The sequence below is a fragment of the Bos taurus genome, chromosome 17 (genome assembly GCF_002263795.3).
Source record: "Bos taurus isolate L1 Dominette 01449 registration number 42190680 breed Hereford chromosome 17, ARS-UCD2.0, whole genome shotgun sequence".
NCBI classification, from domain to species: domain Eukaryota; kingdom Metazoa; phylum Chordata; class Mammalia; order Artiodactyla; family Bovidae; genus Bos; species Bos taurus.
In genome coordinates, this window is record NC_037344.1 from 34,785,325 (window position 1) to 34,798,948 (window position 13,624).

General features: G+C 38.2%; 1 protein-coding gene and 1 pseudogene across 4 annotated transcripts in view; both read left to right on the forward strand.

The window, feature by feature from the left end:
- NUDT6 (nudix hydrolase 6) overlaps nucleotides 1-13,624 on the forward strand; it is a 60,031-nt gene that overhangs the window by 38,194 nt on the left and 8,213 nt on the right. The window contains exon 1 of one of the 4 annotated variants that reach the window (XM_059875863.1): nucleotides 12,694-12,727. The exons of the other annotated variants lie outside the window; for them this stretch is intronic. Coding sequence (XP_059731846.1) covers nucleotides 12,725-12,727 — 3 coding nt within the window. The 5' untranslated portion in view covers nucleotides 12,694-12,724. Of the gene's footprint in view, nucleotides 1-12,693; nucleotides 12,728-13,624 lie in introns of those variants that run through there. 4 annotated transcript variants of the gene reach the window in all.
- On the forward strand, nucleotides 1,723-12,631 carry LOC107133284 (chondroitin sulfate N-acetylgalactosaminyltransferase 2-like; annotated as a pseudogene).

A 13,624-nucleotide genomic window follows, 5' to 3' on the forward strand; every position in this document is an offset into this window, starting at 1 on the left:
TTTATAAGAAAGATTTTAGAAGACTGCATTCCCTGGGTTTTTTTTTTTTTTTTTTTTTTTTTTGCACTTCAGTTTCAGGAGTAGAATAGATTAGTGTTCCTGGGAGCTCTGGGATCCTGGGAGCTCTGGTTTCAAGGCACAGGGAGCAAAAATCAGATTCTTCTAATTTGGACTTTTTCTTTCAGGATACACACACACACACACACACACACACACACATACATGTAATCAAACCAACTTTGTCTACTGGTTGTGGGTCAGTTACCTTTCCACTGGCATTGTGTAATTAATTGGCACAACTGAAGTTTTGTAATTTTCATAGATAACCCCTTATCTTTCTTTTAATGGTTCTGAAAAGTTGGTCAATCAGTGTAAGAAGTGTTTGTGTATAACTCAGACTAACCTAGATTGTCTTTTTTAAACTAGAATAGCCAAATTCTCATCTAAACCTTCTGAATGGCAGGATTAAGCAAAGGATCATTTTGGTGGTTAAGAGAATGACTCAGGTGTCAAGCCAGAATATTGCTTTAAAAGTTTGTTACTGTTTTTTTTTTTTTTTTTTTTCCGTTTGTGTTTTAATCTTCCTTTGCTGGGGAAAGGGGAGCAGCAGGAGGCAGAAGAGTTGGAAGAGAAAAAAAGATACAGCATCTCACTGAGTAATTCAGATAAAACAGGATACCTAGAGGTAGAGACAGAGTCAGTGACAGACTGCTAGTAGCCTTTTTTTGTTCTGATGCAGTTTCAAGAGAAGCTTCTAGATACCAATCAAAGTAAGCATTCCATTCAGTCTGTGTGATCTTATAGCCAGCTTTTTCTAACTGTATGTAAAAATATCAGTTTTAGAATATCAGAAGAATCCCAATTTGGTCATTTTAGGTTGGGGTCTCCTTTAGTATGCTATGCTATGCTAAGTCACTTCAGTTGTGTCCGACTCTGTGCGACCCCATAGACAGCAGCCCACCAGGCTCCCCCGTCCCTGGGATTCTCCAGGCAAGAACACTGGAGTGGGTTGCCATTTCCTTCTCCAATGCATGAAAGTGAAAAGTGAAAGTGAAGTTGCTCAGTCGTGTCCGACTCTTAGCGACCCCATGGATTGCAGCCTAACAGGCTCCTCCGTCCATGGGATTTTCCAAGCAAGAGTACTGGAGTGGGGTGCCATTACTTTCCCCAATCAAGTAGGTACTTGCAAGTATAAGTTTTGTATGTATATAACCCTGGCTGAGGTTTTATATAGAGGCTGACTTCCTGATTGACGTCCCTTGTAAAAGCATCAGATCAGCCTCTTACCTCACCATCCAGCATAGACCATTCAGTCTTCTACAGCTGAGCAAATTCTGGTATCCTTCATCTAGCCCCTCTCCTATCTTCCAGCTGAGTGGGTATTCCTTGGTATCTTTCAACCAGCTTCTCCCCCAAAAAATATCTTTCAGCTGGGAGGGGGCATGAACCTGTTCTACCTCAAATAAAACTCAGAATCACCAACCAATACAGGAGATCCAAGAACCAGGAGAGACTTACCAAATTTGTCTACACTCTGAAAAGGTGTACAGGTGCAAGGGGGCTCTGCTGGTTACCAAGGCTCCATCCAGTTCCTTCTAGAGTTCAGGCAGAGGAGAGAAGTCCACTCTGGGTCCCTTCATCAGCGTCACCATAACTGTCAACTTAAAACTTCTTGCAACACTCACTTCGTGTCTTTTTTTTTTTTTTCCATTTGGGGCAAAAATGAGGACTGCATCTCAGGAGACAGTACCTCAGATAGCTGAGAAACTGTTCCATACAGGTAGAGGAAAAGGACAGTGTAATATGATTTTGATGAATGGAGAGTACAAACTATCTCAAGACTTGTCCTGCCAGTTCCCAGGCACAGAGTGCTTCATTTCTGCTCTCCACCCTGAACTCCTTCAAGGGTTGTTGAAAGTCAGCAGCTGCAGCACATGATTTAATCCTTGTAAAGGTAGATGGTAAGCACCCATGGCAGTTGCCATGGCTGACAATACAAATTGTAAAATATTTTGTTCTACTTCTATGAAAAATGGATTGGTAATTTGATACAGATTGCATTGAATCGGTAGATCACTATGGGTAATACAGTCATTTTGACAATATTTATTCTTAAAATCCAAGAACATGGTACAGCTCTCTACCTGTTTGTATCATCTTTGATTTCTTTCATCAGTATCTTACAGTTTTCTGGGTACACGTCTTTGGCCTCCTTAGGTTCATTCCTAGACATTTTATTCTTTTTGATACAGTGGTAAATGGGATTGTTTCATAATTTCTCTTTCAGATCTTTCATTGTTAATGTATAGAAATGCAATGAATTTCTGTGTATTATTTTTGTATCCTGCAGCTTTACCAGATTCATTGATCTCTAGTAGTTTTCTGGTAGCATCTTTAGGATTTTGTATGTATAGTATCATTTCATCTGTGAACAGGGACAGTTTTATTTCTTTTTTTAATTTAGATTCCTTTTTATTTTTCTGCTCTCATTGCTGTGGCTGGGTCTTCCAAAACTATGTTGAATAAAGGTGGAGTGAACATCCTTGTCTTGTTTCTGATCTTAGAGGAAATCCTTTCAGTTTTTAACCTTTGAGAATCATGTCTGCTCTGGGTTTGTCATTGTTGTTCAGTCGCTTAGTCATGTCAGACTCTTTGCGTCCCCATGGACTGCAGCACACCAGGCTTCCCTATCCTTCACCATCTCCTGGATCTTGCTCAAACTCATGTCCATCGAGTTGGTCATACCATCCAACCATCACACCCTCTGGAGAAAGGAGTTTGACAGGGGTTTGTCATAAATGGCCTTTATTATGTTGCAGTAAGTTCCCTAGCCCCATGCCCACTTTCTGGAATGTTTATCATAAATGGATGTTGAATTTGATCAAAAGTGTTTTCTGCATCTCTTAAGATGATGCTTATTTTTCAGTCTGTTAATATGGTATATCACACTGATTGGTTTGCACATATTGAAGAATCTTTGCATCTCTGGAATAAATCTCTCTTGATCCTGGTGTATAATCCTTTTAATGCACTGTTGGATTCGGTTTGCTAGTATTTTGTTGAGGATTTTTGTGTCTATGTTCATTAGTGTTATTGGCCTGTAAAAGATTTTTTGTGGTATCTGTCTGGTTTTGGTATCAGAGTGATGATGGCTGTGTAGAATGAGCTTGGGATTATTATTTACTCTGCATTTTTGAGAAGAGTTTGAGAATAAGTGTTAACTAGTCTCTAGATGTTTGATAGAATTCACCTGTGAAGCCATCTGGTCCTGAACTTTTGTTGGTAGATTTTTAATCATAATTTTAATTTCAGTACTTGTGATTGGTTTGTTTATATTTTTCATTTCATCCTGGTTTGTTCTTGGACAGTTATACTTTTCTAAGAATTTGTCCATTTCTTCTAGGTTGTCCATTTTATTGGCATATAGTTGCTTGTAGTAGCCCATATGATCCTTTGTATTTCTGTGATGTCCATTGTAACTTCTGCTTTTTATTTCTAATTGTATTGATTTGAGGCCTTTCCCTTTCTTGATGTGTCTGCCTAAAGGTTTTATCAGTTTAGTTTATTTTCTCAGAGAACTGGATTTTAGTTTCATTGATGTTTGCTGTTTTTTTCTTTGCCTCTGTTTCACTTATTTCTGCTCTGATCCTTATACTTTCTTTCCTTCTAACTTTGGCTTTTGTTTGTTCTTTCTCTAGTTGTTTTAAGTGTAAGGTTAGGTTGTTTATTTGCGATTTTTCTTGTTTCCTGAGGTAAGATTGTATTGCTGTAAACTTGCCTCTTAGAACTGCTTTTGTCATGTCCCATAGGTTATGGATTGTCTTGTTTTCATAGCCATTTGTCTCTAGGTTTTCTGTTTTCCATTTCCTCTTTGATTTCTTCAGTGATCCTTGGTTATTTAGTGGCATGCTTTTTAGCCTCCATGTATTGGTGTTTTTTACAGTTTTTTTTTTTTCCTATAGTTGATTCCCAATCTCATAGTGTTGTGATCAGGAAAGATGTTTGGTATGATTTCAGTTTTCTTAAATTTATCAGGGCTTTATTTGTGGCCCAGTATGTCATCTAACCTGGAGAATGTTTCATGTGCTCTTGAGAATAAAATGTATTCTGCTTCTTTCATATGGAATGTCCTGAACATATCAGTCAAGTCTGTGTGGTCTAATGTATCATTTAAGGCTTGTGTTTCCTTACTAATTTTCTGCCTGATGATCTGTCCATTGGATGTGAGTGGGGTGTTAATTTTCCCCACTATTATTGTATTACTGTTGATTTCCCCTTTTATGGCTTTTAGCATTTGCCTTATATATTGAGATGCTCCTATGTTGGGTGCATATATATTTACAACTGTGTATCTTCTTAGGTTGAACGCTTGATCATTATGTAATGTCTTTCCTTGACTCTTGTAGTTTTTGATAACGTTTTGCTAAAGGTATGAACAAGTAAAGCACTTATCTCATTAGGCAAGTTCACATTAATAAGAATGCCTAGAAAATGATTGATTCTTCACAGCAGGACCTACTGGCTGCTGTTAGGTCTCTCTTTAGTCTCCAGTTTATTATTTTTGCACTTTATGGAATGTGCCCCCGAGACTGCAAATGCATCTCTTACTAGTATCATTATGGAAAGTTATGGCAGAGTTTTATCAAACCCTCCTACATAAGTGAGAACATTATCAAACTGGGCAACCAGTCTGAAAGGCCAAATGTCCCAATTAAAAGAAGAATTACAGGAAATGAGTGAGAAGATGTTATTGTTAGAGTATATTATAGGGGCTAATAGCAAAGTCTATCAAGGCAATAAAGAACAACTACCTAGGATCTTTTGGAGTCTCTTCATTCTCAAATTGATAAAGCTGAAGTTAGCATAGGAGCCAGACTACCTTATGGAGTCATTCCCTTTGAATGTTTTACTGCAATGAAAGTATTGCAGTTGGTAATGAATCTCACTCACTATCCTAAGGAAAAGCCTGTTAGAAAAGAGAAGTAGGGGTGGAAGGTGGGAGGGAGGTGTAAGAGGGAGGGGACATACCTATACTATGGATGATTCATGTTGCTATATGGCAGAAAGAAACACAATATTATAAAGCAATTATCCTCCAGTTAAAAATAAATAAATTTTAAAAAGAAAGATAAGTGAGATCCAACCAGTCCATTCTAAAGGAGATCAGTCCTGGGTGTTCTTTGGAAGGAATGATGCTAAAGCTGAAACTCCAGTACTTTGGCCACCTCATGTGAAGAGTTGACTCATTGGAAAAGACTCTGATGCTGGGAGGGATTGGTGGCAGGAGGAGAAGGGGACAACAGAGGATGAGATAGCTGGATGGCATCACCAACTCGATGGACATGAGTTTGAGTGAACTCCGGGAGTTGGTGATGGACAGGGAGGCCTGGCGTACTGCAATTCATGGGGTCGCAAAGAGTCGGACACGACTGAGCGACTGAACTGAACTGAACTGAAGTGAGATGATTTGGTAGCAATTATTGAAGCTTGCTTAGAGGACATTAATCATGAAGATGAAAATGATGAATAGGAAGATGAGGATGGTACTCTTAGAGAGAAACTGATATTTAATGAAAATTATATCATAGAAGGGTATTATTACACTGAGAGATATGGGCACACATTATGAACTCTTTTTTGAAGAAAACAGATCTTACAGTGTATAGACATGTGATCGATCCTCTTCCCACCCTTTTTGACCTCTCATGAAAGTGAAGAATCAGATGATTGACCACTAGATCCATGATTAATATTATTTTGCCACTTGCTAGAAGAACTCAAGTATTGGCACAGTTTATGCAGAACTTCAGGGATGTATATATGCATCAGGACTAGAGAATTAATCTCACAGTGATGTATTTTGTAAAGAAGGACTAATCTAGAGTCTGTTCTAGCCTAAAATCTGTAGCAGATGAGTCTAATTTTCACAATTAACACCTTTTTGGTCTCATTGAATGAAGAGTTTAATCATAGATAAGGACTAAATGTCAGTGTCTGAGCTTGAGAAACAGGGAAAGATCTTCATGTTTTTTTGTGATGTTGATACATATTTATCAGCTGAATACCTTAACAGCTGCCAGTTAAATGCTGAACCAAGTAAGAAGGGTGTTTCACCCTGTGGTATTGTCTTTACAACCCTGCCATCATTTGTGCCAGTCAGGATGTTCTGCCACTTGTGGAGCAGCAACTGGTTCATGAAGAGGGGTCCAGCTTTTGGCAAGCTCTTTGGCTTTGGAATGACTTTCAGTATTCATCCACCTAACTGTTGGTGGATTTGACATGGAAGTAGAAGGTGGGGGTGGATAAGATGTTCATTTTCATTGAAAATACTTTCATGGTGACCTAACTGTGATGCAAACACCCATTCCTGGTCTTTTGCACTCTGTCGTGAGAAATGCTGTGCTGATAAGTTAACCTTTGAGCACCACCATATATGTATCTAGTCCAAAGCCATGAAGGAGGCCTCACTCTCACATCTGGGAATGCTGGTCTTGGGAGGAGAGAGAGAACCATCTTCACAAACAGGCTAGAGGACAAAAAGCGAAACTTGGTTAACATAATCACTGGCACATTAGTTTGAACCACAAGCCAGCCGTATTTATTTAGCCTTAATTATAATTTCAAATGCAGTACCTCTTTCAGGCCTTATTTTACTTTAGCAGTTTAACTTGGTATGTTCAGTGGAGGAAAAGTCAAGTGTTGTGATGCAGAGCCTCTGCTTTGTACGACAACTGCACTATGGAACCATTGACAGATCAAAATCTGACATTTGTTCCAAAAGTAGTTTTGAATTAGTGTCTATTCGACTTCATATTCTGATGTGAACCCTGGTTGTGTTGTAATGGTGGGTCAGGAGCAGCCTGGTCTTGCAAAGAAAACTGGAGTGTTATAGATGATTTTGTGGGCAAAGGTTCTTCACCTGCCCACCACTGAGTCAGCCTGCTTGATTTTTAATTGAAGATTTTTCATCAGTAGCTTTAGGGATCCTTTCTCACTGAAGCAGAGGATAGTTAAATGATATATCTGAAATCTCCAACCAGTTATGTTGCTTAGCTCCCTAAATGTCTGGTTTTAAACAGATGAGTAAGAGTTGAAAATACTTAGGTTATAATCTATGACTTGACTAAAAACATAATGTGGTACTGCTTTATTGTCATGTTCAGGATTAGGAGTCAAAGTTGCTATAGACTGTTTTGAACAAACAGAAATAGACATAGAAACATCTTTAACAGAGCAGTTAATTATATTAAAGTGCAGGGCACTGGGAACATCTGGGATGTCTGAGAACATCAGTTAACCTGGGCCAGGGTGCGCTCAGGATCCTCCTCATAGCATAGTGGTATGTGGTTTTTGTTTTGTATTGTCTCAGCATGGATCCATATGTATTTTTTATCCTTTTCTTCTAATATGTTAATTTTGCTCCATCTGTATTTGCATTATTAGTTTGAGTTTCGAGGGAGTTTCACTGAAGGGAGAAAACAATTTAATGAGGTATACCATAAGGTTACAGTGATTGAGAAAAGAGGAAGAGGAGAAGTTTATCTAAATGGAAATCTAAATTACAGAATATTTTAAAGAAATATATTACTTGCAGATAGAATGATGCTTTAATTGAGGTATAAATTATGGTAATGAGACAAGGTGAATAAGAAATTATATTCAGGATTATATTATGTTGTTTATCTCACGGGGATCTTTTACCATAGGGTAAACTGCTAGATCTAGAAACTAGAGATAGGGTGAAAGGCATATAGAGGGGCTATTTACCCAAAATCATGCAGATAATGTAGTAGTGGAACCAGTCTAGTCAGTGCAGTTTCAGAGTAATTGTTTAAAAAAATTTAGTCAAAATCTAAATTAACTCATTTTGTTTGAAAGTAATAAGCCCTGATTCTCTTCACATTCAATTTCAAACACTGAGTAACAGTTTCACAGACATACAGCTATTTCCCTATTCTCCATGAAATTAGGAGGGACAACAGATGTTCTTTAACTTATCCTACTCTAACCCACAAAAGAAGAGTTCCTGTAGTCATTATTTTATCATTTTATCATTCAGGTCTTACAACTCTTAGACCAAAGGGGCTTATATATAATTGAGTACCTAAGGTCAGAGAACTTATTTAGGATTTTGTTCAGTTAAATTGGCTTATACTAAAGTATTGTAACTCTCTGCAATATGGCAGATGAATGATATGCCCAAACATTACATTATTGACAGATTCCATACAAGGATATACAAGTAACATAAATTGGTTCATTTCTTTTGCTAAGTTTGAAAAAAATCTATACTTTGGTATATAAAAAACACTTCTAAAGAGATATTATAAAAGGTTTTACTGTCTTTTAAGTGTATCCCTTTAATTGTCTTTTCCATGCATTTGAAGAACCAGCAGTATCACCAAAATTTATTTATTCTTTTTTAGGCTCAGGTGACATAAGAAGTTGTACAAACAAAATTGGGTCAGGAGACCTGGGTTCAAAGAATCAACTCTGGGCATATCTATGAGCCTCTGGGGACCTAATTTGCACCATTTATGAAATTGAGTTAGATTTGGTGATCACAAATTAAATACCCCAGTACTGTAATGCTCCCTATCCTCTTATGTACATATATAGCAGGGTACCAGATGTAATCTGGTTTTGAAAAGGGTAAACTTTTAAGATATTAAAATAACACAATTTTGGAAATGACTTTGTCAAATAAAATTTCATTAAGGACTTCAACAGAGAATGAAAGACAGCCAGGCTAACATGATGTCTCCACTCTAAGCAGTTTTTCAGGTTTGGTAGATCAACCAAGTAAGAATCTATTTATATAATTACTCATTTATTAAAATATGGAAATTCATAGAAAACAAACCTAAGTCTAAAAATATTAAAAATTGGGTTGCAGTCTGAAAAAAAGAAAAGGGCTTCCCCGGCAGTTAGGGCTGACCTGTCTTACTCCAAACCTAGACCGCATGATGTTTTGGGGGGGGTGTGTTTTTTTTCCCTTATAAGATCTGTCAAAACATGATTTAACAGGTTCAGTTTGGAGAAATCAAACTTCCAGAGCAATCTGTATTACAGCAATTGAAAAGGAAAGAATTGAGTTGAGCTACATTTTTAAAACAGGACTGTGGTCAAAAGTATGTATAAATTTGCATAAACTCCACTATAAATGACTAAAAACTCTGATTCTCAGTTAATCATGATTGCAATCAGTGCTTCTCTAGTTTTGCTCATCTTATTTTCAAAGAAATAATTGCTAGTGTTTTCCAAGGTAGTCAAGAAACAAAGGGAGACCCAAGACTTAATGACTAAACAAAAATTCCAAGAGACCTATCCAAAGTGGCATTGTTTTAGCCATTATTCATCCTGTAACATTTACTTACAAAGACACAAGTGGAGAGTTTTCCATCTTCTGCCTCCAGATTCTTTGGGGTATCAATTGCCTTTAGGGTCAATTGAAGGTCATACCTTTAAGCTGGGGAGACTTTTGAGTAAATAACTCTGCATAAGTTCCTAAATGGTTTATTTGGTATCTCTTGGAACCATATCTGAAGAGGATTAAAAACCCAGGTAAAGTGGTAGCACCAGCTCTGCTATGGCTTCCAGCCTCGTAAAAATTCATAACTAACCATTTGCTAACACTTGACGTTCCCCGAGTCACCTGTTCTTCTGTTATAGTACACATTCCTGATCCTGATGATGAGGTTTTCAGGCTAAAAAAAAATTAATTCCATCATGTTTTGCTATTTAATAGAAATAAAATCACATAAATGATGATCACTGTGATGACATAAAATATTTCCACAAAAATTTTCCCATACTATCATCTCCATTTTTCAGAAAAACTTTGAATAACTTTTTCATCATTACACAACTGAATGAGAATTTAAGCCTAGAGAGGAATCTGTTCATTAAAATAAAGCAAATGAAAACATAAAATGAATTAATACCTGAATTTGAGGGAGTCAGTAGTTATATGGCAATACCTATATATTAGGATACAAAACTTCACTTGAATGGGGTTTGTTTTTAGGGAGATAGTTTTTTTTTTTTTTTAATATATAGTACAGATGCCTTTGTCTGTTGCTGAGATTAACAATTTCATTCAATTCAGGTACCAGCAGTGATACTTTAGTAGTACAAGAAGAGAGGTTAGAACAAAAGTGTGAAGAAAAAGTATTCTGGAGAAAAGGAAGATGATTAAGTGAAGGAGCTAGAGTAATTTTAGAAGGTATGGCAGCTTCTGATAAAGTATGTGTATACAGTTTCTCACCAGGTACTAAAGGTTAGTTTCCTTCCTGGCTGGAAGTTCCCCTAGAAGGGATTTATGGCAGCTTCATTCTCAGAATGCTTCCCCTTTAATCTGATAAAGGGAATCTCAGGAAAGGCTTCTTTCTACATCTTGTTGTATCTTAGATGTCTGTGGTTTAAAGTCATCTTTATGCCATTCTGGTAGGTTGTGCATCCCTTCATCTGGGACTGCCCATAGCTAATTAAATCTCTAATAAGAAATGCTGTTCAACTCCTGTTGTTGTCTCTGAACTCGGAGGACATGGGGCCCAGACCTCTGCAAATGAAGCATCAGCTTTCTGATACCTTTGAAGAGAGGGCACAATGAAGCTTAGGTAGGAAATGCTAGAAAACTGCAAAGTGGATGTGACTGTTGCTATGGGAAGGCCCTGCCACTGCCAGAATGAAGCAACATGCTGAAGCGATACAAGACCCACAGGCACGTGGAAAAGGCACAGGAAGCAGACAGGAGGAGCTTTCTTTCTCCTTTCTTCCTCCCCCAGCTCTGCGGTCTGTTGGTAGAGGCTTAAGGGAGTCAGTTGGCAAAACAAACTGGTTAGTGAAGTCCCAGCTCTAGCATCACTAGGCAGAGCATGGAGGGTGAATTTGAAACTGAGGGACAGTAATAGCATCAACTTCTTGGAAACCACATGTGCTCACACCTCTGCTCCACCCCCAGGCCTGATTTCAGACTCTGGGGATACTACTCAACAACTGATGTGTTAACAAGCCCTCCAGGTGATTTAGGTGCATGGTCAAGTTTGAGAACCACCAAACTAGAGCATTGGGCATCCAGATTCTTCATTTGCTGATTTTCAGTCTTGCCAATGACTGGTTCTTTAAGAATAAGAAAGTACTGCTTCTCAGAATCTAATCATGATTCCCCTTATGCCTCTAGGCAGTTGGGATTGGCAAAAGTTAGAAACAAATTCACATTATATTAATATAAGACTTTGGTTTCTTTGTGGATTAAATAGAAGTGATACTCTTACTTAGGATTTTGATTTTTTTGTTATAACCAGATTTATCTAATGGAGTAATAAAATGTGAAAACTGAGTATTCTTATATAGCTCAATGTTGTAATAAAAAGTATAAAGTGAGATGCTGTTATATTAATTATAATGTAATTATTTTGGTTTTAGGTGGAATTTAAGCATGATAGCTATTGTTGCTGTTGTTGTTCAGTTGCTAAGTTGTGTCTGACTCTTTGCAACTCCATGAACTGCAGCATGCCAGGTGTTCTTGTCCTTCACTATCTCCCTGAGTTTGCTCAAACTTATGTCCACTGAGTCAGTAACGGTCTCATCTTCTGTCACCCCCTTCTCTGGCCCTCAATCTTTCCCAGCATCTGGGTTGTTTCCAGTGAGTTGGCTCTTCACATCAGGTGGCCAAAAGATTCAGCATCAGCCTTTCCAATGAATGTTCACAGTTGATTTTCTTTAGGATTGAGTAGTTTGATCTCACTGCCCAAGGGACTCTCAAGTCTTCTCCAACACCACAGTTAGAAAGCATCAATTCTTCAGTGCTCAACCTTCTTTATGGTACAACTCTCATATCCATACATGACTACTGGAAAAACCATAGCTTTGACTATCTGGACCTTTGTCAGCGAAGTGGTATCTCTACTTTTTGATACACTGTCTAGGTTTGTCATAACTATACTTCCCAAGGAGCAAGTGTCTTTTAAATTTGTGGCTGCAGTCACCATCCGCATTGATTATGGAGCCCAAGTAAATGAAATCTGACACTGGTTCCCCATTTTCCCCATCTATTTGACATGAAATGACAGGACCAGATGCCGTGGTCTTCATTTTTTGAATGTTGAGTTTTAAGCCAGCTTTTTCACTCTCCTCTTTCACCTTCATCAAGAGGCTCTTTAATTCTTCTTCACTTTCTGCCATTAGTGGTATCATCTGTCTATCTGAGGTTGATGATAGCTGTGCTATGCTTAGTCGCTCAGTCATGTCCAACTCTTTGAGACTCGGTGGACTGTAACCTGCCAGGCTCCTGTGTCCATGGAGATTCTCTAGGCAAGAATGCTGGAATGGGTTGCCATGCCCTCCTCTAGGGGATCTTCCCAACTCAAGGATCAAACCCAGGTCTCCTGCATTGCAGGCGGATTCTTTACCATGTGACTCACCAGGGAAGCCCTGATGATAGCTATTAGCCATAAATAACTAATAAGCATATTTTCAGACATCTGAGCCGGTTTTTCTTTAAGTGATTCACTCCTCCCAGGCATTAGTGTCAAGCATGTCTTAGGGAGGAAAGTTTAACCTTCACTGTAAGCAAATGTACACTCAGACTCAAAGCTAAAATGATACTTTAAACATGTCCTTTCTCCTTTCCTACCCATACAGTTCTTTTACTGCTGCCCCATCACTGTCAAGACCTAACAGTGACTTGACATTGTAAACCTGGTGCTCAAGAGCTGAATTAATGGTAGGCACCTTTTCATTCATTCACTAAACATTACAGAGTTCATGAGTTTTAAGCACTAGGTAAATATCAGTGAACAAAGCAAGGTTTCTACATCTGGAGCTTATATTCAAATAGGTAAGATACAAATGGCTTCCCTGGTGGCTCAGTGGTCAAGAATCCACCTGCCAAGCCAGGAGATGCATATTCTATCCCCTCATCTGGAAGATCCCCTGGAGAAGGAAATGGCAACCCACTCCAGTATTCTTGCCTGGGAAATCCCATGGACAGAGGAGCCTAGCAGACTACAGTCCATGGGGTTGTATAAGAGTCGGACACAACTTACCAACTAAATGAGATACAAATAATAAAATATATATAAAAGTGGTGGTAAATGTTATTAAGAAAATACAGTAGTAGAAGGAGAAAGAGAGTGATTGGCCTGCTGTACTGTGCATAAATTTCTCTGTGCCTGAGACCTATCACTCAGTTAATTTTCTAAGTACAGTGGCTTTGAATTCTGAAAAGTGAGAGCAGTAACATTAAAGATTAAAACAATGAAAATAAAAGCTAATGAGGTCTCTCTATCTGAGCAACTCGGAGTAAGGGAGAAATGAGAAGGTCACATAGTACAAGAGGACCGAAAGGAATAGACTAGCAAGTCTGAACCCTTGTTCAGAGATTAGTTTCTGACTTGAAAGAAAGTAATGTTTTTTGTTTTTTTTTTTTTGGGGGGGGGGGGCATTGCTGTTTATACAAATTCCTAGTTAGGATTTCAGCAGCCACACCCAGGGAAGATCTTGAAGCTAATCATTTGCTTAGGAAAACAGAAGATGTCCATGGGACTGGAAGAATAGAAAAAGGATCAGAAAATGAATCGTTCCTCTTTATCTATTCTAGAAACACTAAATTTGGGAGTTT